Source organism: Sturnus vulgaris, chromosome 13 (assembly GCF_052056855.1).
Source record: "Sturnus vulgaris isolate bStuVul1 chromosome 13, bStuVul1.hap1, whole genome shotgun sequence".
Classification (NCBI taxonomy): domain Eukaryota; kingdom Metazoa; phylum Chordata; class Aves; order Passeriformes; family Sturnidae; genus Sturnus; species Sturnus vulgaris.
In genome coordinates this window covers 4,982,553-5,006,003 of record NC_142255.1, presented here as the reverse complement: position 1 = coordinate 5,006,003, position 23,451 = coordinate 4,982,553, and the positions used below count along the sequence as shown (strand labels likewise).

At 37.4% G+C, this 23,451-nt stretch overlaps 1 protein-coding gene and 1 long non-coding RNA gene across 5 annotated transcripts in view; one reads left to right on the top strand and one right to left on the bottom strand.

Annotated features, from left to right (window-relative positions):
* Positions 1-23,451, top strand: part of LOC148222216 (uncharacterized) — a 40,956-nt gene that overhangs the window by 1,046 nt on the left and 16,459 nt on the right. The gene's annotated exons all lie outside the window — the stretch shown is intronic.
* RORA (RAR related orphan receptor A) overlaps positions 1,081-23,451 on the bottom strand; it is a 360,061-nt gene continuing 337,690 nt past the window's right edge. For 3 of the 4 annotated variants that reach the window (XM_014879113.2, XM_014879114.2, XM_014879115.2), the window contains 8 exons: positions 22,513-22,654; positions 20,419-20,814; positions 17,564-17,685; positions 16,213-16,345; positions 15,452-15,559; positions 13,952-14,062; positions 12,593-12,705; positions 1,081-11,378 (listed from right to left, as the gene is read on the bottom strand). In XM_014879113.2, coding sequence (XP_014734599.1) covers positions 11,214-11,378; positions 12,593-12,705; positions 13,952-14,062; positions 15,452-15,559; positions 16,213-16,345; positions 17,564-17,685; positions 20,419-20,814; positions 22,513-22,654 — 1,290 coding nt within the window. In that variant the 3' untranslated portion in view covers positions 1,081-11,213. The remainder of the gene's footprint in view (positions 11,379-12,592; positions 12,706-13,951; positions 14,063-15,451; positions 15,560-16,212; positions 16,346-17,563; positions 17,686-20,418; positions 20,815-22,512; positions 22,655-23,451) is intronic. The other variant, XM_088172411.1, reaches the window with a different exon arrangement.

Sequence of the window (23,451 nt, the reverse complement as noted above, 5' to 3'; positions counted from 1 at the left end):
GCGTGGTCCTGGGCAACCAGATCAAGGAGACCCTGTCTCTGACCTCTGAAGTCCCTGTCACCATCAGCAATTCTGTGGCTCTGTGAAATAATCAGAGGTCAAACCCACCACCTCCTAACGTACAGTTAGCTTTCCTTATGGCAGGCATGGAGTCTTCAGTTTGTCTCACTTTAGAAAAATTCCCGTGTTTTATACAGAACTATACAGGTTTTTTTTAAAGCTGTTCCCTAACCTGTATCTTGGTGGTTAGGAACTCTCCTGTGACTGGGAAGACTGGGCAGGAATCATGTCCTGAGGATGAGAAAATTAAATCTGTGTTTTCAGTGTCTTGACTGCTGTAGACATGGAGCTGCTGTAGAACACATGGCACTGCTTAGTGCTAGGAGTGTTCTAGGAGTTATCACTTACACTACTTTTTTTGTAGAGTTGATCTGTAGGTGAAGGCTGCTTCCAGATACAGTGCTTCAAAGACGAATGCTAGAATCTATTTCTGGATCATGGTCAGGCATATAAATACTGAGCTGTTAAAAGCTCTGTCAAGACTGAGGCATTTCTAAGTACATGCAGAAGGAGAATTTCACATGCCTGAAGTCTTAAGACCAAGCATGCAGCTGACACATCCAGGTGTTCCCAACGTTAGCACAGAAAAGGGAAATTGCATCTTTGACTTTTGACGCCTAAATTGTATTAAAACTTCAATTTTCATACCCAAATCCTCATTTAGGACTCTGATGTGAAGTAGTATTTCTGCTTGGAGTGTTTGGTGCCAAATTTCTTGTATTTTGCACTTGATGTAGTGAACTGATTTCAAACAAGACATCTTCAAATAGAGGGAAGCTACATTAATCCACATTCATTCTGAGAAGGCTTAAAGCTCTTATTGGCCAAAACGGGAGCTTAAAAGGTGTTTGGGGGTCATCTTGTTTCCCTGCTGCCAAACAAAATGTGATGTACATGCCAAAGCAGCTCTAATATATGCGTAGCCTAATTTTGTATCAGTGCATTCCTTAAGGGATAAACCTAATAAACCGTAATTCAGAAAAACAAGGAAGATGCGACTGACAAAAACATTAAGACAGATTTTTCCATTAGAAGCTGAAGTTTTATTACAGGATAACAGTACATAAAGCACATCTAAAATCGATGTGTTCAATGCACTTAATAAAGGTAATGTAATATTAAAGGTACGGTTTCTAAGTACAATATAACAACATTCATATTAGAATGAAAATTGGAGTATTTAAAAGACAACATTAAATCTCTTATTTTTACAGTCATATTTACAAAATGAATCAAAATACTTTTTTCGGGACTGAGTAAAATAACAAACTTGAATATAAGCAGGCTATCGTAAGAGTGAGTTGGAAAGGTCTATGGAGGGGAAAAGTGAAGTGATTGGGTAAAGATCATTAGCAAAGGTTTAGTACAATACCACTTTAGTATTCCTCTTGATGGCTTACATTTTATTGTGGCTAGAAAAGGAATTTATACATACTGTACACATAACAGACAGCACATATTTACATGTACAGTATAATTGCATTAAACTTGTGTGTATTTACAGAAATTTGAGCATATCACTCAACGAGGTTTTTAAGTCTGTGTGCTTCATCTTCAATCTGATGTATATTTGTAATCAGCATTTATTCTGGTGTTGGTATGTTGAACATTTAGTAAAGAGGGAGGATAAATGTTAACCAAATGGTTTTGCATAAATATATCAAACTATTAAAAGAATAGGGAGAATGTGTTCCTGGCATTACGTATAGGTTGGTACGTACAAATTTAAGAGTGAATCCTTTTCTCTTTGAAAATATCAAAAGGTGACTTAAATCAAGAAGGGAAAACAAAATTGTCATGGCTTATATTTAAATAAGATTGTAGCTTCAAGAGGTTTTTATAATTGTCCTGATAGTGTTTGCAGTTAAACATTCCACTTATGAAAATATACCCATGGTGAAGTAAAGTTTGTTTTTGTTTTTAGGTCAACAGTATGTTTGCTGTTTAAAAAAAAATATTTATATATATATATTCCTTGGATTTAGGGTATAAAAGCAGTGCATGGAAGCCAAGAACCATGGCTTTAAAATTCACTACCTTCTATTATCAAAAAGTGCAGTAAACAGAAACATTGTTATTAATAAATTGCTCAAAAATCTTTGCTAAAGATCTTATAAATTCAGTAATATTACAGAAAAATTCTAATAAATATTTAAAAGGTTAATTACCTCCTTAGTTAGATATTTGATATCCATCACTTTTTAAGAATGAACATGAAAACAATATCTAGAATGAAAGGAACAGGGGATAGGAATATTTTGAAGGGTATATGACTACGTAAATTAAAGTATACATGAAAAAAATAAAAACAAAACCCCCATACCTGACAAAATGTTGCAAATTCCACTTCTTAATTAACTTTAGTTGCTACTGGCTGTCCTTGGATATGTATGCATGGTGTATAAAGCATATCCAGGGACTGAATTTAGCCATCCATCTATCAGGGCAGATTTACACAACATTCCTATTTACAGTAACTGGAGTTAAGTGTGTAGGCATGGCCCAGTAACATCGGCAGTCTGAGTGTGCACAGATCCTACTTAAAGTGAGGAGGGAGGAAGGCACCCAGCAGAATTACATCTATACATTTCTGATGCAACAACAGGATAGAATTCCCCCACAAGCCAAATAACTACCTCCCTTTCAGACAGACAGCATACTGTAATTATTTTATACTGGCAGATTATATGTTTTTCTTATTTTTGATACAATACAAGCAGACTGTTTTAGTAACCAAAAGGATAACAAGCTGGACAGAACAATTTTAATAACATTAATAATTAATAATGTTAATAATGTAGAAAAAAATTCTACATTTGATATCAAGTATCTGTACTGGTGAAGTAATTTTCTCCTTATTAAATATACTATAGAATAATTTATATAATGACACTATGCATTTAAAGAGAAAACCATGTCCCAAATCTTGTACTCTGATACAGGTACTTGTTGGGCATATGTTGGTGTATATATATATATACACAAATATATATATTTATATATAGTTATACTCAGTGAAATTAACAAGACCCAAAGGTGGTATTGTCTAGGAGTAAAAGGGGTTTGTTTGTTTTTGTTCACAAAAGTAACTTATCTAGCACCACACATCAGAAAAACACAAAAATAGCACACTCTAGTTCTAAACAGCTATGTCTAAAATAGATTATATAGTAAAACAGATATTATACAGCATAATGTGGTATTTGATAAACAGATAAATATTTGCACTGTGTAGGCTGTTTATAGTATAATTTTATCTATACAGAATGAAAGCAAAAAGTTAACTGTATAGAGGTGAGCAGAACAACATTAAATATTATGACTCCAAAGCAGAGACAAAGTTAGGTTGAAAGAATAGAGCAAGATAAAATGTTTACAGGCCATTACAAGTCCTTAAATTAGTAGTAAAATAAGGAATCAGTTGCTCAAGTTTAAGAAAGCAGTAAACAAGAGATTGCATTTACATGCAGATGTCTAAAACTTGTATTTCTTTTAAATCTATGCACAAAAAGTCATTTGTTTTTATTGCTTGACATTCAGTTATGGCTAGAATATTTTTAACCTTTTTTTTTGTACTTTGGAAACAAGAATATTGTTAAAGGTGCCATAAAAATGGACAACATTGAAAACAGTTTGCAAATAAACCACCTAACACTGCAGTTCTTTATACATTTTAAAAAGCCTTGTCTGGGGTTTGTCATATGTTAAATATATTTAATCTGGGAAAATACATTGTAGCTTGAAGCCTCCCATTGGCCCAAACATCCAATACAAAAACACATCTCCAGAAAAGGAGCAGGCAGACAATACAGTTACATATAAAGAAGCAGCCAGTTAATGTCCTAATACTTCAAATAGTGACCACTGTTCTGTAACTTGTTTCTAAATCAATGTAGAAATGAGGAACATTTTGGATTTAAAAAGGTGTACAGTACATATGCCTTTTTGTGAAATAAAATTCACTGTATTGCTTATGAATTCTCTGCATTAGATATAGATAGCATTACAGATTGCAAGTTCCTGTAAAGTTTGTGCATCTACATTAAGACTTTGTGGGGTAGTTCAGGGTAGCGTTTCTCAAACTGAAAGTCACAATTGGTTGTTTGAACGCTGCCCAAGTGTTTCGATCGTCATCAAAACACCCTGCCAGGCACACCCAGCTCGGTTCTTTGTGAAGTGCGGGTTCTCCAGCGCAGAGCACGGGCTTGTACTGGATACAGGAGTGCACTGGGCAGGGAACTCGGGAGCTGCAGCTCAGCCCCACAGCCTGGAGGAGCCAGCTGGGGACTGCACTTCGCATTTGCAGTGGCCAGAGAGTTCCCAAGGACCTGCAGCAGCTTGGTTCCTTAAGTTAGGAAATGCTGCCAATAATTCCAGCTTATTCACACTCCCTGCCCCACGAAATATAAGTCAATTCCAACACAGAGAGCCCTGTGCAGAAATATAGTTCACAGAGATTGTGCTTTCAGAAACCTTGAGAAACACTAACATAGGAACACAAGTATACATAGGACATGTGAACACTGAAAACATGCAGATGTTAACGAAGTGTGATGTCACACATCAAGTTGAACAACTTGATTGTGAAGTTCAGCTTGAAGAAGTTATAAAATTATGAGGGAAGACAAACAAGTGAATATTGTGGCAGAAGTGAGCCTATGAGTATTGATCTGAAGCCTTTATCATGTTTTGTTTCTTATTTGGATAGCCTACTTATTGCTATAAAGTTATTGCTATATTCTACCAATGATAAAGGCAAAAAAAAAAAAGACAAACAGCAACATTATAGATGGAAAAGGTAGAATACAGCTTCTGTTTAGATGCTAAAATTCTATTTAGTACCTGAATAAAGTTCCAGAGAAAGACTGTATATTATGTTACGTATTTTTCCCCAAGTCCAGTGACTTAGCATTATGTAGCAAGCCATTATCACAGTACTAGAATTAAAGCACATACTGCAAGGATTTTTAAATAAATACTCATTTACATTTTAAAACTTTTCTTTTTGTTGTTGTATTTGGTATCTGTATGCATTTGCCCTCATTTCCACCAAATGATTTACTGACAGGAATATTTAAAAAGAAAGTAAGAGGCTAATATTCAAATATATTAATGGATGTAACTTTAAAAATGATAAATATTAGTATTAATAATTAAAAAATAATTCTAATAGTTATATTTCTCCAGCTAAGGAAAATAAAGATGTTCTGTGCAATCTGAATCAGCTAGCACAGGTAGAATTCCATACAATGAATACTCATGAGAAAATTGCTTATTATTTTTGGATATTGTATAGTAAGTGCTGTTTCTGGCATTTATATTAATAGGTTTATCTACATTGAGGAATTTAGGAATGTCTAGGGAAAAAAATTACACGTTTGCACAGCTTACACTGTGCAACCTGCTTTGTTCATCAAGTACAGACTGGGGATTGTCTATGCCAATCCAAAAATAGATATTGTAATGCTTGGATCATCCCACTACACAGTTAAAACAGCTTAGAGGTTGTCCATTCTAAGAGTATTTAATTGATGTGCAAGTATGTAAAGAATAGGGTCCACTGTGAATCAGCAATAGGAATTCTCTTCTGCTGAAGATGCCAGAACACCAACTGATCATACTTGCCAAGTGCTTGTCTGCCTTGGAAAACCATTCCAAGCTAAACTCAACTGTCAAGCTTGTGAAACCATAACTACAGTTTCCCTATTTATTAAGCAATCTAAAGTAACCAACTGGAAACCATGTACCTGTGAAAAAACCCTCAAAAATACCAGAAAACTGGGGCTTTCTCCAAGCAGACAGATTTGATGGAGAAATCAAATTCACTCTCTTTCCAACATAACCAAAGTGTTGAAGTCTTGCTCATTTTGTTCATATTTATTTACTTTTCTACTTGCATTATCAAAAGAATATGAAGCCATAAAACAAAGCTAACTGGTACAGGCATCCAGCATCCTATAGTTTGGCACTGGGAGACTTCTAAACATTGCTGGGTTTTGGTGCCATTGTAAAATCACTTAGAATTGCTGCATTTGATGTACTAGATACGAAAATTTCTTCAGCCTCAGTATTTCTTTCCAGTCAGGTTTTGGCTTTACCATGAAACATCTGCAACAATGACAGACAATATTTGAAGTGTTGTTCTTGTATTCCTGCAGATGTGTGTTCCTTTCTAAGTGACTTCACTGCTGAAACCTAACCATGACCTTTTCATTCTTACTGTATTCTCACCAACTGATTCATTTTCTTTGACAATAATTTAAATACTAAAAAGCCATTTTCTATTTGAGAACATTGAATATCAGCTGGAAAAGTAGTCCTATCATTACAAATATCCTCTGGATATTGAAATTAATTTCAATCATTTATTTAGTGGGTCAGCATTTATCTTCTAAAATATAATTGTAAAATCTTTGTGCTATTTGGAGTACTTCTGTTTTGAGCACAATACCAACCAAAAAGCAGCTCTACTGCAAGAGTGAGCAAGAGAATGAGGCATGCATAGAGCATTTAGTTAAAAAAAAAATAAAAAAATCCAGTTCTCTTGTGCCTGGGGGCAGGGGGAAGGGAAGAAATACTAGCATATTTTTTAAAAAGTAATTTGTTCCACCAGCAGTACTGGCCACCCTGTTGAAGAGTTTTAGAAGATCCCTGAGCACATTAGTTTCTGACTTATAAACCCCAGCTCCAAAATGATAGGGCTTCTCTTGTTGATAACGAGATGGATTGTCATTCACAGTTAAGTCAATCATAAGGTGCTTATCTATTTACCCTTTTTTTCACCAATCAGCACAAAGAACTGTCAGAAAATAACTTTTATTTTTCTTTTTTAAATAATAGAAGGGCACAAAATTTAAACAATATTTTGTGACAGTGGTTTAGGATTATTATCTGGCTGCCCCTCAACAACAGACAAGTGATTCAATCGACATTCCTTAGCAAAAAAAAAAAAAAACAACGAAAAAAGGAAAGGAAAGAAAAGAAAAAAGGCAAAAAAAAAAGAAAAAAAGAAAAATCCTGTACAAATATGTATTTTTCCCTGAGGGATCAAGGTTACACCCGCAAGTGCTCTATGTACATATTGCACTGTAGAGGAATGAAGAACATGTGCAAAAAAAGCAACAATGATTGAAGCTTACTAATCAAACCTTTTAATCATGACTATGTCATCTTGCATTTTGGAATGTCGGAACACAGCTATTCCTTTAATCTAAAATGTAAAAATAAAAAAACAAGAAAGAAAAAGAAAAACGCACCTCTACTATGGCACATTCAATGAAATAAAAAGTTTTCCAAAGACAAATAGACAAATTCCATCAAGAAAATAATACAAAGTTCGTTCGTTTGTGGTTTTTTTTTTTTGTTTTTTAGAAAAATTACATTACTTTCTTTCATTGTTTCACATTACAAAATTTTCTTTTTAATGTTTACACAAATCACATTTTATTGCAGGAATATTTCAAGTGCCATCAAACATTTATAGAAGGGTTAAAAAAATAGAAGTCTCTCTAAAGTGGTCCAGACAAGGCTTTGTATAGAATAAATCTTTTTACCACCTTCTATTTTTGACTTAAGTATTTTGAATACATTTTCTTTATTCCATTGACACTTAACAGCCTAGAAGCAGCCGCTCACACATCCCACACACACACTCGTGTGCACACAATGGACTCTCTCTCACACACACACAGGTGCACATAGACAGATATCTTGGTATTCATACTAAGATAAGCTAATAAAGAACAACCAAACTTAAAAACAGCCTCCATTTTTACCTAATTCCATATGTCACACAATGCTGGAGGTGATGACATATATTAGGGTGGTTCAGATGACAGTATAGCCTGGAAAGCCAGAAACACCTCCAGGAATAGATAAAACTCCCAAGGAAAATATCTTTGCAAACTCTAAGGACTGGGTCATCAAAACTTAAAATATTATGTTCAGCTATCCTAGTGTTTTTATTTGTAGTGAACTGGGAAGATGATGAAAATACTCATGTGAATATCCACTGACCTCCAATGTTTTTTAACTGGTTGATTGTCTGATACCAGGCCACAGTCCCAAGGGTTTTGCAGAGGGCATTTCCTCTGCTGTGCTGGGTTCTTACACGGCCATCTCTGACCAGCTACTCTGGTGTTATTCTGAGTCCCCTTGCATAAAAACCTCCTTGGCAACAGATGTCTTATCTGTACATCTGCTATCCTGTATCCCTTTTTTCCCCTCTCCAAGAAAAGCAACCCAAAAATGACACTCCATTGCCAGGTGGCTTTTAACTGTGACCAGGAAAGCAGAGTTACTTGGGGTGTGTTATGTTCAGCCTGATTTAACAAGGTCCCAGTACACATGAGCTCTCACAAACAAAAATGACTTTGAAAGTACAAAAAGTACTTTCTGACCTGGAAGATCACTCTCAGCTAAGGCCCTATTTGAAACCTTTTAAATGTTATATATTTTACTAGTAAATGCTCCAAGATTTATATTGTCAATCATTTATGGATGTTAAATATGCTAAACAGATTCCAAACAAAACCACTGGCACCTAGATGCCTGGTAAAGCCCTAATAGTCATCATGAAAAGGTAAGAAGAGGATGTGACTGAAAACTAATCCTCAAATATTTTGCCTGGTAGTCTACATTGTCAGAAGTAGGAGGTGTATCATTCTCTAAAACAGTAGAGGTCTGTACTTCACTATTCATTAGTTGACACTGAGATTAAGTTTAGTTGATCTTTACAGGACTAGCACCAAAGGCTGGTCACATTCAGAAAACATATTTTAGTTACAAGGGGTAATTAAAAAATAGGAACACACATTAGAATGCCAGTTACTCCAATAAAGTAAACAATGATCCTAGGAAAAGTGATTCAGTGGGAGTGGAGAGAGCATGTGCTGGGCTGTGAGCCGCCTCTTCAGGAGCAGGCAGGATGGAGCAGGAAAAAGACAGCTCTGTGGACTTTTTCCAAAAGCCCTCTCCTGCCTCCATGGCAGTGCTCACAGCGCTGCAGGTGTTCCCCTCCCACACACCAGGGCACGCTGCTCTGAGGAGGAAGTGTGATGATCTCCTCTCGCCCTCCTTTCAAAGCCTACAGATGAGTGATAGCTGTAACCTTCCCTGATGTGCTAGACTGGAACATTTTTAATAAGTGTCATACATAAATGTCTCAATTTGACCCCAAAGGAAACATGTTCAAATCATAGAATAAACCTATATTTTGCTAATAAGAACCTGCTGATCTGATTCTCCTTTTTAAAATACTTGGGCTTTGGTGTGCTTCTATTCACTTGTTACTTCTCAACAACTATAATATATACGAGATTGTTTACCCTTGGAAGTTAAAGCAGTAGGGCACATTCTGTCTCATTTCTTTAAATTTTTGATGTTCCCAGCTTTTTCTTAGGTACTTCATCAAAACTGCATTTTGATGGCCTACAAGGCATCCAGTTATGCATCTTCATCTCATCCAAACCCAATTATACACCTCTGGCTCAAACAGCCACAGTTTAATTTGTGATGTCATTTATGCGAATCTGCTTGCTTCACATTTACTGCCAGCTTTGCTCAGACAGAATTCTTCCTGAAGGGAATGGTAATTAGTAATACTGCAAGATTCAGCTTATTGGTTGGTTATGCAATACAGGAATCAGAATTACAGAATGCAGGTTTCTGATATTAATGATTTCCAGGCTTGTACTGAGTACAAGCTAATGCTTTCGAACAACAGTGTGCCCTACACCTTTCTTTGTCCCCATCTGATCAACTTTAAAGTGCGTCTTTTTTAAACAAGGAGAGAACACACTTCTCTGTTCAGCTCCCTGAAACTGAACTGCTGGATGCTGGAAGAACAGGGGTCAGCGTATCTGATCTCACTGAAGTCAAAGACAAACCTATGGATTTTGATAGGCTACAGCTTGGCATTTGAAGGCATTGTTTACGATATGGAGTACAAAAGTATGTAATATTACGTATAAAAATTACTTTTCCGCAAGCATGTCACACACATACTTTTACTGTAGATACAGACTTGAATAAATACTTTCAAACCTGGATTTATGGTGGGCAGAAATACACTGTTTAATAGCCTGATTTTCAAAGATGCTGTGTTACTCATTTGTAAATAATCTGTAATTAATTAGTTCAACTCTGACAGTGGAAACTCAGAACCTTTGAAAATGAGGCTTTTGACTTTGAAATATCCAGGTTTGAAAGATTTGAAAATAAGAGTATCTTTGAAGTTAACTTCTGAAAAGATTATTTTTATGTAGAAAATTGTCATTATATTCAACTCTTTTAAAAAATCTGTAGCTGTTTCAGGATATGACCAGCCTCTCTTTAAAAGTAACATGGAAAACAGCAGCATAAATACCTCCCAATGTACCAGTACCTGCCAAACCTTTTTCAGTTAAACTTGAATTTCTGGTGCACATGCAACACAACAATGAACACGCTAGCATTTAATTTAAAGAAAAAGGTGCAAAATGAAAGTGCCTTATCAATTCAACAAGAAAAGCTATACCAGTAACTACATTTTATATTAATTAAAACAATATATAAACAATATCTCTTTTGCTATATATAGTCTTCATGCCCATTTACCCTGTAATATATTATAATGCTATTGTTGCTATTGCTATGGACCCTTTTCATGCCGTTCTGTCTACTGGCAAACAGTGGTAGGTGAAAAAAAATCGTCCTTCATGAAACAATGAGCAAGTTGTGCAAACTGATGCTGAAATCTCTGCAACGCACACCAGTCGCTGATTACTAGGTGGACTCTGTTCTGACCAACAAATTGATTGTTCTGTCAAAAGTCTGGGCAGTGAACTACAGAAGAAAACAACCTTCTGACATTAGTACCCTCAGTCTGTGTAAACAGAAGTCAAGGATTGAGAAGTTGAGACAGAAAAAGGGTCCATATTTGTAGGCATAATGGAAATCATATGCATGAGAAAAACAAGTTCAACTTTGTTTCATTGTTTCCCATCCTTCGCCTGACCCCGACCGCCAAGAGATGTGCAGTGTGTTGGCTCCCTAGGTCTGTGCAGGGCCATATAAAGTGTCTTGGTTTTCTTTCTTTTTTTTTTTTCCTTTTTTCCTTTCTTTTGTTTTATTGTTTGTACTTCAGACATTCTAGAAGTGCTTAGGTGATACGTTTACCCATCAATTTGCATTGCTGGCTCAAACTCTGAAGTGAACAACTCCTTGTAAAGTGGAGGAAAATGAAGTCGCACAATGTCTGGGTATATTGCTTTAAATGCCATAAGCTTTTCTGTATGTCGTCCACACAGTGCTCTTAAAGTAGACACTTTGCATATTAACTGTAAAAAAATGAACACAAGTCATATGGTCATACATGGAACCAGGCCTCCCAATCTTGCTGTAAGGATTAAAGCTCTCTCAAACCAAATTATTTACTTAACAAGGACATTTCAGATGCACCCTCATGGCTATTTGCTAAAAGTATTTAAGTAATGGACTCACAGCTATTTGCGAAATAATCTTTTTAAGTTCTTAGGAAAACGTGGCATTAGGTTTCCTCACTGGATTGATAAACAAGTATTTCAGGGCTGGATCTTCACTCATTAAATTATCCTCTTGGAAGAAGGCAATCCCAACTGCTTTTAAACCCACTGTGAATATTAGGGAGGGAACTGGCACTGCAATAGATTAGACTTATTTACCTTAAGCCAAATAAGGTAAAAAATATGTACTTCAAAAAGACCATGAGGGTACTCCCTGAAGTTCCTGAGTAAAGTAATTGGATCAAAGCGTATGGAAGACTCTTCTGACAAAGGTGTCCAAAGTATACACTGAGAGAAAATTACATGAGCTAGGATTTGAAATTAAAACAATCTGCTTCTACGGTAACTGGCTCTGTAGTGTAAAACAAAACATAAGCTTTCTGGCTGTGCAGAGGTGTAAAAGGAACTACCTCTGCAAGGTAGAAGTAAAGCACCTATCTTTCCCCAGTTCTTCAGATTTACTTCTTGTAACATCACACCAATTTCCCATTTCTGAGAAATTACATGAAGATACTTTAGTATAACATTTGGTAGTGCCTCTTTTTCCTAGGTATCAGTATTTGGAAGAACTGAGAAAAAGGCTGTGTGGGGAATTTCTCACAGAAGTCTGAAAAACAAGTTTAGTTTGTGTGTTGCATGTTATAACAACTTAATTCTCATGCAGGCAGAGATTCCACAAATACTAAGGCATGCATGTTGTAGCACTGAAATAGTATTCTGTGTGGCAGGAGTGTCATGTAGGAGAACTACAATAAAATCCTTCATCAGTTTTCATGAAGTTCCACATAAAAATACTCCCTTTCAGACCATTATCAACCTTGTTCTCTAGTCCATGATCATTTCACCTCTTCTAGGTTTAGTTAATAGGTTGAGCTGAGCAGCTTGATTATGAACAAAGAATTCTGGATTTATAAATAACTGCATATGAGCTTTTACCCCATAATCAGAGCAGTGTTTAGATGAAGCCACTCTTTCACAGTCCAGTGACATGGCACAAGGATGACTCTTACCTTTGTTAGAATTCCATCTTCTCGGTGGTTCTTCTGTAGGACATGCTGAAGTGCTAGCTGGATCTTCTGTTGGAGTTTTTCAATTTTTACTTTCTCCTGAAGCCATGAGCGATCTGAATATAAATGGAGTTAAAACCTCTAGTAATGCATACATGGATCACCAGGAAGTACTAAGTCTGTTACAGATTCATTTTTCCTGTTTGCAACTTTCCTTCCACTTGTTATATACTTTCACATAGAAAACGAGATTTTTAAAATTAATAGGTTTTGAAATACATTTTTTACGTGCACCTGAAGTTACTTTTATAAAGCCCTTATTTAGGAGAATGTAATCTGAGTAAGATCTATAATGCAGAGTGTTTACAGAATGAGGCTAGCAACTTTTTACTGGGAAATGAATAAATCATATAATGAACAAATAGTTGGAAAAGATCTCCTTGCTAAGATCTTACAGAAAACCAACAGAATCTTACAGATCTTACAGAACTTGCAGTGACTTAGAGAAACATCAGATGCAAAGATTCAGCTATTAAAAAAAAGCAGCTAAACTTCCTGGCAGAAAAGCAGTATTAGCTGCCACATTCCTGGTGTGACAGAACTGTAGGGTTCTGTGGCTTGCTAAGAGACAGGGCTACCACACTTCCTGTCGGGCCAACAGTATGAGAACATATTTATGATAGACTCAATAAACCCACCCACCATTGCTAATAGAAGTTTTCATCCTCACTTCTGAGTCCACTATGCTGCAGTCTGAACTCAGAGTTTCCTTCCTCAGGTGTCCAGGCCAAACTGACTTTCTGCCCCCAGCACCTTGTTCCACCTGACCTAAGAAGCCTTTCCAGGACCTGGAGCACACTGTGCACCTTCACCTGTGATTGTTAACTTATTTAGCCACAGGCATGGCAAACCCAGGCTGACTTTTGGGGTGACTTGGATGTCTGGCACCCTAATTCTCAGTGTCCTCAGTCACATTAAAATGGCAATGCTGGAAGTTTTCTATTGTGCTGCAGCTGCAAACTCACACACATGGAAAGCTGACTATGGAAGTTCACTAACTGCCTGTCTCACCAGGATTGGCTCATGGGACTCACTCAAATGCATTTAAACCTTTACAAAGAAGCTGAGTCCTCAACAAGGTGAAAATGTGGAAAATAAGGGCTTAGATTAGGATTTCCAATTTTAAAAATTGGTTGCTTAATTCATAGTTTTAATGCGTTTATTAAAATAAAAAATTTGGTGAGTAGACTCAAAAAGATGTTATTTCCACTATGTCTGATAATTGTAACCTTAACATTAAAAAGGCCTCAAAATAAAAACCACCCCTACCAAATAAATCTAGAGGAAACCTTCATCTCTTACCTGCTGACATTAAAACAAACGCAGAAAACAAAGCTATCTCATCTTCTGTCAGGTGCATAGAACATAAACTTTTTCCAAATTCAAACACAAAGCTAATGAAGTCTTCACAACCTGCCAAAAGAATGTAAGCTCTTGTTACATTGTTTAAAATTACTTCAGCACTACAAAGTTGTTGATTTATTCTGATGGAGATGAGAAATAGATGTAAAACACTTCATAGGTAGTCTTCTTAAGTACTGCAAAGTGATGGCAGTGAGATCTCACTCATCCTTGAGGGTATTACTCCACTCCCACAAGTTCCCAGCTCCCACATCCTGGCAGCCAAGATTCTGAAGGTTTTGCACACTGTATCTTTTCTACATTGGGTTCTCACGGAGTAAATATGGATAAATCTATAGCCATTTATTTTCAAGGTCAAAATTGCTTTATCTTTGTTTCTGTTCTACATGGAACTTTGTCATGTAAGTGTGGACTGAAGGCTTGAAATGTGGACTTAAGAAGTTCTGATTTTAAGATTACTAAGCACACAGAGTGGTAGAAGAGAGAGGCACACAAGGGACATGCAGGAAGCAAAGGGAGAAGCCAAGGTCTGACTGAACATGGTTCATGCAGAAGAGGAACTCTCTTTTTCCATCCATTCTCTTGCTCACACAGATGTTATTCAGGTTACTGCTGCTGTCACACATGCAGGTACTGTCTTTAAAATGAGCCCTGCTCTGAAGAGCATCACAATCTGAGAGACAAGGGTTTTCCTCAGCCTCCCCAGCCTGAACTTGTGGATACGGCCAATAACAGATCCAAGGTACATTTCCTTAGAACCCAGAACTGTTTGCACTCTGACCTTGTACCTTGAGGTGTTTTAGAAAGGCTGGGAAAACTTCAGTAATTGTCCAGCATTCTCCACTGATACTTTTCACTGCCTCCAAAGTGTCTTACAGCCCAAATCTATACCCAGTGAATAAATCCTTTTAAAATTAGCAAAAATACTAATGGGAAAAAAAATCAAAATTGTATGTTTAATTTTAAAAAAATTATTTACTGCATTTTACCAGCAAATAACTGGACTTAAAGATTTTAAAACACCATTAACATCTTCAAAGCTCTAACGTCAATATATCCCAAATTAGCTTAAAATCTGCTGCCTTTTGCAAGAGGATATATGAAATGTTATATCAGATATGAAATCTGGGCTTCTCTTCTCAACAAGTGAGTCCAAACCTGCTCTACCCTAATCAAAATGCTGAACTTCAGCACCAATAGTCCTTTACTGCACAGAGTTAAGCTGTTTTACCTCCTGAAATCAGCTTGGCCTTAAACAGAGCCAGCATGACAGCTGACAAAACAGCAGTTTGAGCTCCAAAACTCTTTTATTTGAATACTATAGACTGATTTTTCAAAGCAGCTGTTTTCCCTTGCTTTTCCACCTTATTATTTTGTTGTTGGCTTTTTTTTGTTTATTTGGGTTTTTTGAATTTTTAAAGACACAACACATTTCCTTACCTAAGGACTTGAAAACCTCTGGGCTAGCATACTTGCCATCAAAGTAGACTGTGTTGTTCTGGGAGTCAAAGGCACGGCACATTCTGATGAACACAACCTCTAAAGACCCTAAAACAGAAACAATGTATGTTTGACTATGAAAGGAAAGACTTCAGTTGCATAGAGCAAGTGAGGATTTAATAATAATGCTCTGCATTAATTTTCAGTTTAGTACAGTAGTAAGTTGCTGTGGTATAACAGAGCATAGTTTGCTTCGCTGGTAGAATTAAAAGAACTATAAACCCTGTTAGAAGTTTCTGCTAAAGCAACTTAGTTAATGCTAATAAACTCTACTAATCTTCTAGAGCAATGAAGTCTCCGAAGCCAAAGAAGCTCATTTATATTTACGTTCACCAAGCCTTAACAACTTGGTCCAATATTTGTAACCTGAATTACTTCTACAGTATCTTCCATAGAACAATCTGGATATTTTCCTTGAAATATTCACTTTTAGCAATCAAAAAAAAAATTCAATTTTTATATTTTAACACACTCATTGCTCCCTTTGTCCATAATGAAAATTTAATAGATAGACTTGAATTCCTTCTCCCCACAATAAATAAGATGATTTTACTTCAAAGACAGACAATTTACAAGGTTTCCCTTATTTAATTTTAAATGATCATTGTACTGCATTTGAATATATGTGTATGCAGCCACTGTATGTAACACCTTCCTCAGGCAAAACTAAAAGAAGCATATCTTAAAACTGACCCACATACCTGCTTTTAAAAGCACAATTTGATCATTTTGACACAGTTCCATAAAGCCATCAATGCGTTTGGCAAATTCCACTACATACTGTATAGCTTCTGTTATTTTGACTGCGCATAACTGCCACATTACCTCCCTTTGCTGTTTGAGAGAGAAGAGAAATTCAAAAATTACTAACCAAGCTTTGGAAAACTCATTGTCAGAAAGTAAAACTGAGCTAAAGAAAACCAAACAACAAAATGGAGTGAGTTCTCTCCAACACTCCTGGCTACAGTCTGCTTATAAGATAAGGGGAATTGGCATCAAAACCAGCCTCATGTGGATGAGTGAGAATGGAAGACTTCTTCAGTCATGTCAGAAGAGATCCAGCTTGGAGTATTTTTATTTCATAAACCAAAAACATCAAAGTGTAATGATTTTGGTCATTTCAGGGGGAATTTTATTCATAGCATGAAAACAAAATGCCAATTTACACCAGAAAGGCATGATCATATTTTTCCTATCAGCTTCTCTATTTTGTACTGAGTGCAAATTATCAACCTAGCTCATCTTCAGAAGGATACATATAAAGATGTTCATTTATGAAGATCATCTTGATAACAACACAAAGAAAGCATGCAAGTATTGAGTTTTTCGTGTTGATAATAATGAAATGAATGAAATCACCTAAAGCAGAAAAAATTATATCCCTAAAGTTAAATATATTTCTGTGGAAATGAAAAATATGTTCAAAGAACAGCGTGCTTCAGTAGTGCTTCCCAAGGCCATTTTCCAAAAGTAGCCAACTGGTAGTAGCTTGCAGATGGAAGGCATGTTGGAAATAACCCTGATTAGATCTTACAATACCCTGGTGGCATGGCAGCACTATGCTGTTATTCCACAGGTAAAACCCAAACACTGAGGGACAAATGGAGCATGAATCAGGATTACAGTGAACTCTGAAGGACAGAAATCTGATGGAGCTCTGTGTTTATAAACTCAAACCAAAACACAGCATGTAATATCATAAACTCGGCTGGCTTCGGCTTTTGTTGATCCAGGACATTACAAATTAAGAGAAGAAAATAACATGCCAATTAGGATTGAAAAAATTCCTATTATTTCCTATCCTTCTATCAGAGTCAGATTTTAGGAGAATGTCTTTGCCTTTTCCTATACCTGTAAAAGTCACAAATGCAAAGTATATCCTGACCATCTTGCTGCTTTTGATTCTATTCTAGTGTATTATTTTTTTAAAACACACAGAAATATACATTCCTGATAGTAAGGAGAAAGCAGTGAAAAAGTGAATTTTGCACCGTGTTATGGAAATAACCATGCTTTAAAGAAACCATGCCGTAGCCTGGCATGCTTTTATACCTTGTTCTGATAGTTCTCAATTTCTTCCTGCAGAAAAGTTTGCCATGTTATCTGCTGTAACTCCTCTCTCAAGTACTGGCAAGTTTCCATGTGTGACTTGGAAATATTCTGTGCAAGATGTTCTAAAAGAAAGAGCAGAAAGCGACACGCATTAGAAATGCAAAGCTATACCTTCAGACGCGAAAAAAACTCTTATATTTCAGTTTCAACAGGGGGAGGGCAGAGGGAAAGCTGCTTTAGATGAGTCCCCTTGGAAGCGGCTCGGGGAAGTGCCGCCATTTCGCCCGGGCGGAGGTGCCGCAGCCGCCGGCAGAGGGCGCGCGGCGCACGCGCGGCAGGGCCCACAGGCGGGCTGGGACACACCGCGCAGAAAGCGCCGCGAGCGGCGGGACACGGACCCCGCGAGCAAGGGCACAATACTGTCCCTGGAACGGGAACTCGGGACACCGGCAGGGACCAGACACAACGGCACTGCCGCCAGGACCAACGCTTTGACATGGGGAAATACAGTCACCACCTAGCTACCGTTCTCTCAAGCAGGACGCTCGTCCCATGAGGCTGCCTGGCAGGGACAAGTGTCTTTTTTTTCCCCCCTACTTTCATACCATTTAACAAAAAAAAAAAAAAAAAAAAAAAAAAAAAAAAAAAAAAAAAATCAGGAAAATGCATCTATTGGAGAATTCAGATGATTAAAATAACACACTAAAAAAATCACTAACACCAGGGTTTTTTTTTCCTTCAGCTTTAGAGTAGTCATCTAGTTTACTGCATATGATTTAAGATTTCCATACAATTATTTAATTCCTAATGAAATTATTTTCTACTGCTATACTTGATTAAAAGACGCATAAAGCAGATTTAGATTTAGTAATAAGACCTGGTTCTGTAAGAATTTAGGAACATTTCCAAAGCCTGAATAGAATTTAGATACCCGAGCCGAGTTCCACTTTTATTTAACTTCCTCTTTCCTACCCTGACCCTTCAGGTGGGCATGTTCTCCTGTTTTAGCATATGACAAGTAGAGGCCTGGGGACTTGTCTCACACAGTTCTGCTTGTTAGGCCACTGAAAATGAAGGCTCAAACCAAACAGGAATGGTGGTCACTTGGAGGTATATGGAGGTATTCTGAGGGACTGCAGTACAGGGTATTCTGTGAAACTGGCTTTGTTTGGTAATGATCAAACTCAACTCTTCACAAACTGAACCGCTGGACCAATCAGTCTGTCAGTAGTTTGATTAAGATATTACCTGAAAAGTCTTCAACATACAATTGAGATAAAATCAGATTATATGTGCTACCTGACCAATCAGTAAAGTAGAACACAACATAATTTATATTTTGTCACCATAGCTTTGGTGTAGTTCAGAAGAATTTTTTTTTTTCCAACAAGTATGTAGTTAAAATGCTTGCTCTCTCGGTAGCAGCAGCTGCCAGCAGGATCCCTGTGCCCTTGCAGGATACAGGAGGTGAAATAGTCCCATGTTATTCGCAAACCTCCGCCTCACTTCAGGACTGTTTTTCAGCACACACCTAAATATTTTCATTGAACAGCCACACCTTTCTAAATTGAAACCTTCGTCTGGCAAACATTCTTCAAACATTGTTCAGTAATGTTAATGCTGGGCACCCATATCATGCTGTGCAGGCTTTAAACGAAGCACTATGTAAATAAAGGTAAGCAACAAGACAAACTTAGTTTAGGCCAGTGTTCCAAACACAACCCCGGGCCTACAAAATGAAAACCCCCCTTTTTTTCCTGTGGGTTTAATGTAGGTATTTTTAATACCTTCCACAAGAAAATTAGCAATCATTTCACTGAGACAAAGCTGTTAGCATTGCCTTTGTCCTGACATTTTCTTCTCCTTTTTACCTATCTGAAATTTGAACCGATGCCAGACACAATATTTTGGCTGTCAGGACAAATTATATTGTAGAGAACAGCATTCTGCAACATAAGGACATTAAAAAGCAAGCTTCTTGTGACTTCCTCTATGCAAAACTTCTCAAAAGAACATAAACCACACAGAATTTTCATGTGGAATATCTGATTTTTTAAAACTATTATTAGGTTTTCATAATAAAATAATTAGACAAATGTTGCTTAGGCAAGTTTTAGGAATCAGTTTTAAATGCCTGGCTGCTTACATAAGTAATGGAATCATGAAACCACTTCTTTGATGTCCTGTTCCACTTTGTTTACAACCAGTTCACACAGCACATTCTAACTTCAGTCTCTGCTGTTGACAAGTCATACTTGTGGAATTCAGTCCTAGTGTAATCATTAAGGGAAGAGTTTAAAGTAAAACATGCTAATTAATGTGGTTGTTATAAGGCTCTTAGAGAAATTATCAAAACTTGCTACATTCCAAAATGTCCTTCAGTATCTGGAGCCAGATCCCCTTCAATAAGTGACAAGAACTGCCCTCAGATTAGCCCGGTGCTTTTCTCAGGTAAAGAGTAGAAGAAAATCAGCCTCATTGCTTTTTGTTAGGAGTAACAGACTTGAGGTAATGAAAAATGAGATAAATTGTTAAAAGCTCTTCAAATAAAGAAATGCCCTGTTTTCTCAGCACTAAAAATTAGTTTCTTAATCAGTATTCCAAGGGTTCTATTGCAAGGACTGAAAGCAAAAGCAATATTGGTAGAGCTGATCAACCACAGTTCCCTAGAGCAGTAAGGAGTTCCCTGAGTGTCCTGAGATCAGGGTATTTACTGTGCACTTCACACAAGAATGCCCATACATTCCCACAGCTCTACTGAAGCAGCATTCTCACTATCATCTGGCTACATGGGTCACTTTAATCCAAAGGGTACTGTTAAGACAATTACAATGGAAGCTTTTCTCTCTCATTACCTAATTCTGCCATGGACACAGTTGGAGAGGTCTCCCCATTTGTAAAAGAACAATAAGGGAAGAAGCCCGATGCTGGTGTGTAGTCACATATTGGTTCTGGTTTGATTCCATTAATATCAAGACCCGACTGATCTGGAGAAGGCTGTATGTCTAAGTAGAAGCTGCTAACTGCAGAGTCTGCTTTGCTACCTTCAGGGGTATGCCCATCAATGTAATTACTGAGGTCGTCATGTAGCTCTGTTAACCCATTGGTGGTGATATTGTATGTTGGTGTGAGTGGTTCTGCCTCTCCTGGCTGCTGCTGGTGATCCCGCTGCTGCTGCTGCATTCGATGTTTCTGCACCTCGGCGTACAGGCTGTCCCTCTGCTTTTTTGACATTCGACCAAACTTTACAGCTGAAATACAGACACACAAGAGATTACATCTCTACACATCCACCACTGTCTTTTAACTGTGAGTCTTTAAACACTTCATGGAAGGATATAGCACAAACCCCAAATCCACAAGATGGGCAGACCTAAGAACCACTTCTCAGTTACAGGTACACAGCTGCAGCACCTACTCTTCAAAAGACTATCTTGACATGCCACTGAAATAGACCATTACAAGTCACTGGTTTAGCTTAATTCATTAACTTTCTACTCCTGTACTGGAACGATTTTCTCTTGTATGTCCATTGAGGTTGACAGATGCATCTCTTCAGCATTCAAACCCTACCTAGAAAAGTAGATGCTAAACCAGAACGCATTGGCCTGAGACAACTGTGCAGTTCCAACCAGCTGTACATTCTCACTGTGGAGTGAACCTAGAGAGTGGTGCCAACATGTGGGGTCTATCACAGTTTATCAACAGCAGGTTTTATTGATGTTGCAACTAAAGCATGTGGGAAGAACCACCAAACCTGCCTTCAGTGACTCTGAGACAAGCAAAAACGTTTAGCAGATGAGTAACCTATGTGTTACTCACCTATGTTAAACCTATGTGTTTGTGCACACAAGTGCATGTGTTTATCTCCACAACATTACTATGACTTTGAGGACCATTAGCTGTAAGCCAGCAGCAACTGGTTTGCAGCATCCAGGGAATTCCCAAGGATGCAGCATGGGATTTCATGGGATATATCAGCTGTAAAAGCTTCATCCTTTAGAAAGGTGACTAATGCCTTCTGCTTTTCTACAGGAAAGCAAACGTGTTGAAGGAAATAGTCATTATATCATCAACTGTTTCAGGTCTTCAGTCTCATAGCCAATTAAAAAAAATAAAGACAATGTAATTCAAGAATATAATCTCGAAACAATCTCCTTGATCGGGCCTCATGCACCTAGAGTAATGTGTATTTGTAGAACATACAGAACTGCTGTCACTGTGGCAGGGGAAAAGACTGAGACAGATCTTCAAATGGGTAAGTGGTGGCAGGTCCATTCCATTTGTGGGGGAGGTGTGCAAGTCTCAGCTGCAAAGCCAGTTCTGACTGAATTACATAAGCAGCTGTTTGGCAGAGGCGGGCTTTCATCACTACTCAAGCTGCAATTTTGAGCTTAATATTAACAGCACTTGAACATCTTTTATTCGGAATTCTACCTTTGAAAAAACAGTGCATTTTTTTCTTTGCATTTTTTCAATTGTTCATTATACACATATTTAAATTCTGTCGATACTGTGAAGCAGTTCTGATCTGTACCTGCGCACCAGGCAGTGCTACTTGCAACTATAGGAGGTCACTTACGTTGGAATGAATATACAGAGGAAGTATTAACATAAGACTAATAAACTGCATCTTCAGTAAATGACAAAGCTCTTAACTGAGAACTATAATAGGTAAGCAGGAAAAAAGATAAATCCAAGAACTTTGTACATGCCCTGATTTATATATATATATATTTGAGTATATAGCAGCATCTAAAACCATAGACCATGTTACATAGAAAAACAGAAAAAATAGAAAGCATCATCACTTAATGATCTCAACTATCAGCCCAATGCACAATTAGGATATAAATGCTATGTTTTTTGGTTGACTATACATCATACTACACCTTCTGCATTCCCAATGTTATTTTTTTGCGGCGAGGCCCCGCGTCAGCAGTGCTTACCATCCCGAGACATCCCCACAGCAAGGCATTTCTGTAAGCGACAGTGCTGGCAGCGGTTCCGACTGGTCCGGTCGATCAGACAGTTCTTCTGCCGAGGACACGAGTACGTGGCATTGCTCTGCTGACTCCTTCTGAAAAAGCCCTGGGATGCAAGAGCAAAATACAAGTCAAGAAGCTGTTAACTGATGGAGCACATAAAGACTCTGAAAGGTAGCGTACTTAACAGAAAAGAAGTTCAAGTGCTCTGTAGTCAACTAGAGGAAGTTAAAATTAAAGGTTTAGGGGTTTTTTTTTTCCTCTCCTACACATAAACAAAAAAATAGTAAATAGCAAGAAACAGTTAATTTAAAAAGTTGTAATGCATAAAGGAATTACACTTCTTATTCACTGATCTTACATATCCTATATTACATATGGTATTCCATCTCTTCCCAAATGAGATAAAACTAATTATAGACCTTGATTTCCTATCTTTCCTGGGTTGGCATAGTTCTTCAAAATAGGGAGGATTCAACAGCTACGACCCTGTTCTGCTCTCCAGAGTGATAGGGGCAGGTTCTGACGTTCATACATACACTCACCAGCGTGTGTATGTCTTGAAAAACACACAGCACAATGCTGAACAGTTTCTCCTACAAAAAACAATTTCCTAACACGTTTTTTATAGGCTCACAGAATCATTAAGATTCAAAAAGACCCCTAAGATCATCGAGTCCAGACATTATCCCAGCACCACTGTGTTCACTGCTAAACTCCAAGTGTCACATCCACATGTCTTTTTCAACACATCCGGGGTCATGATTCCACGATTTCCATGGACAGCCTATTTCAATGCCTCCCCACCCTTTCAGTGAAGAATTTTTTCCTAATAGCCAGTTGAAACTTGCCCTGCCACAGCATGAGGCCATTCCATTTTGTTTTGTTGCTGGCTCCATGGGA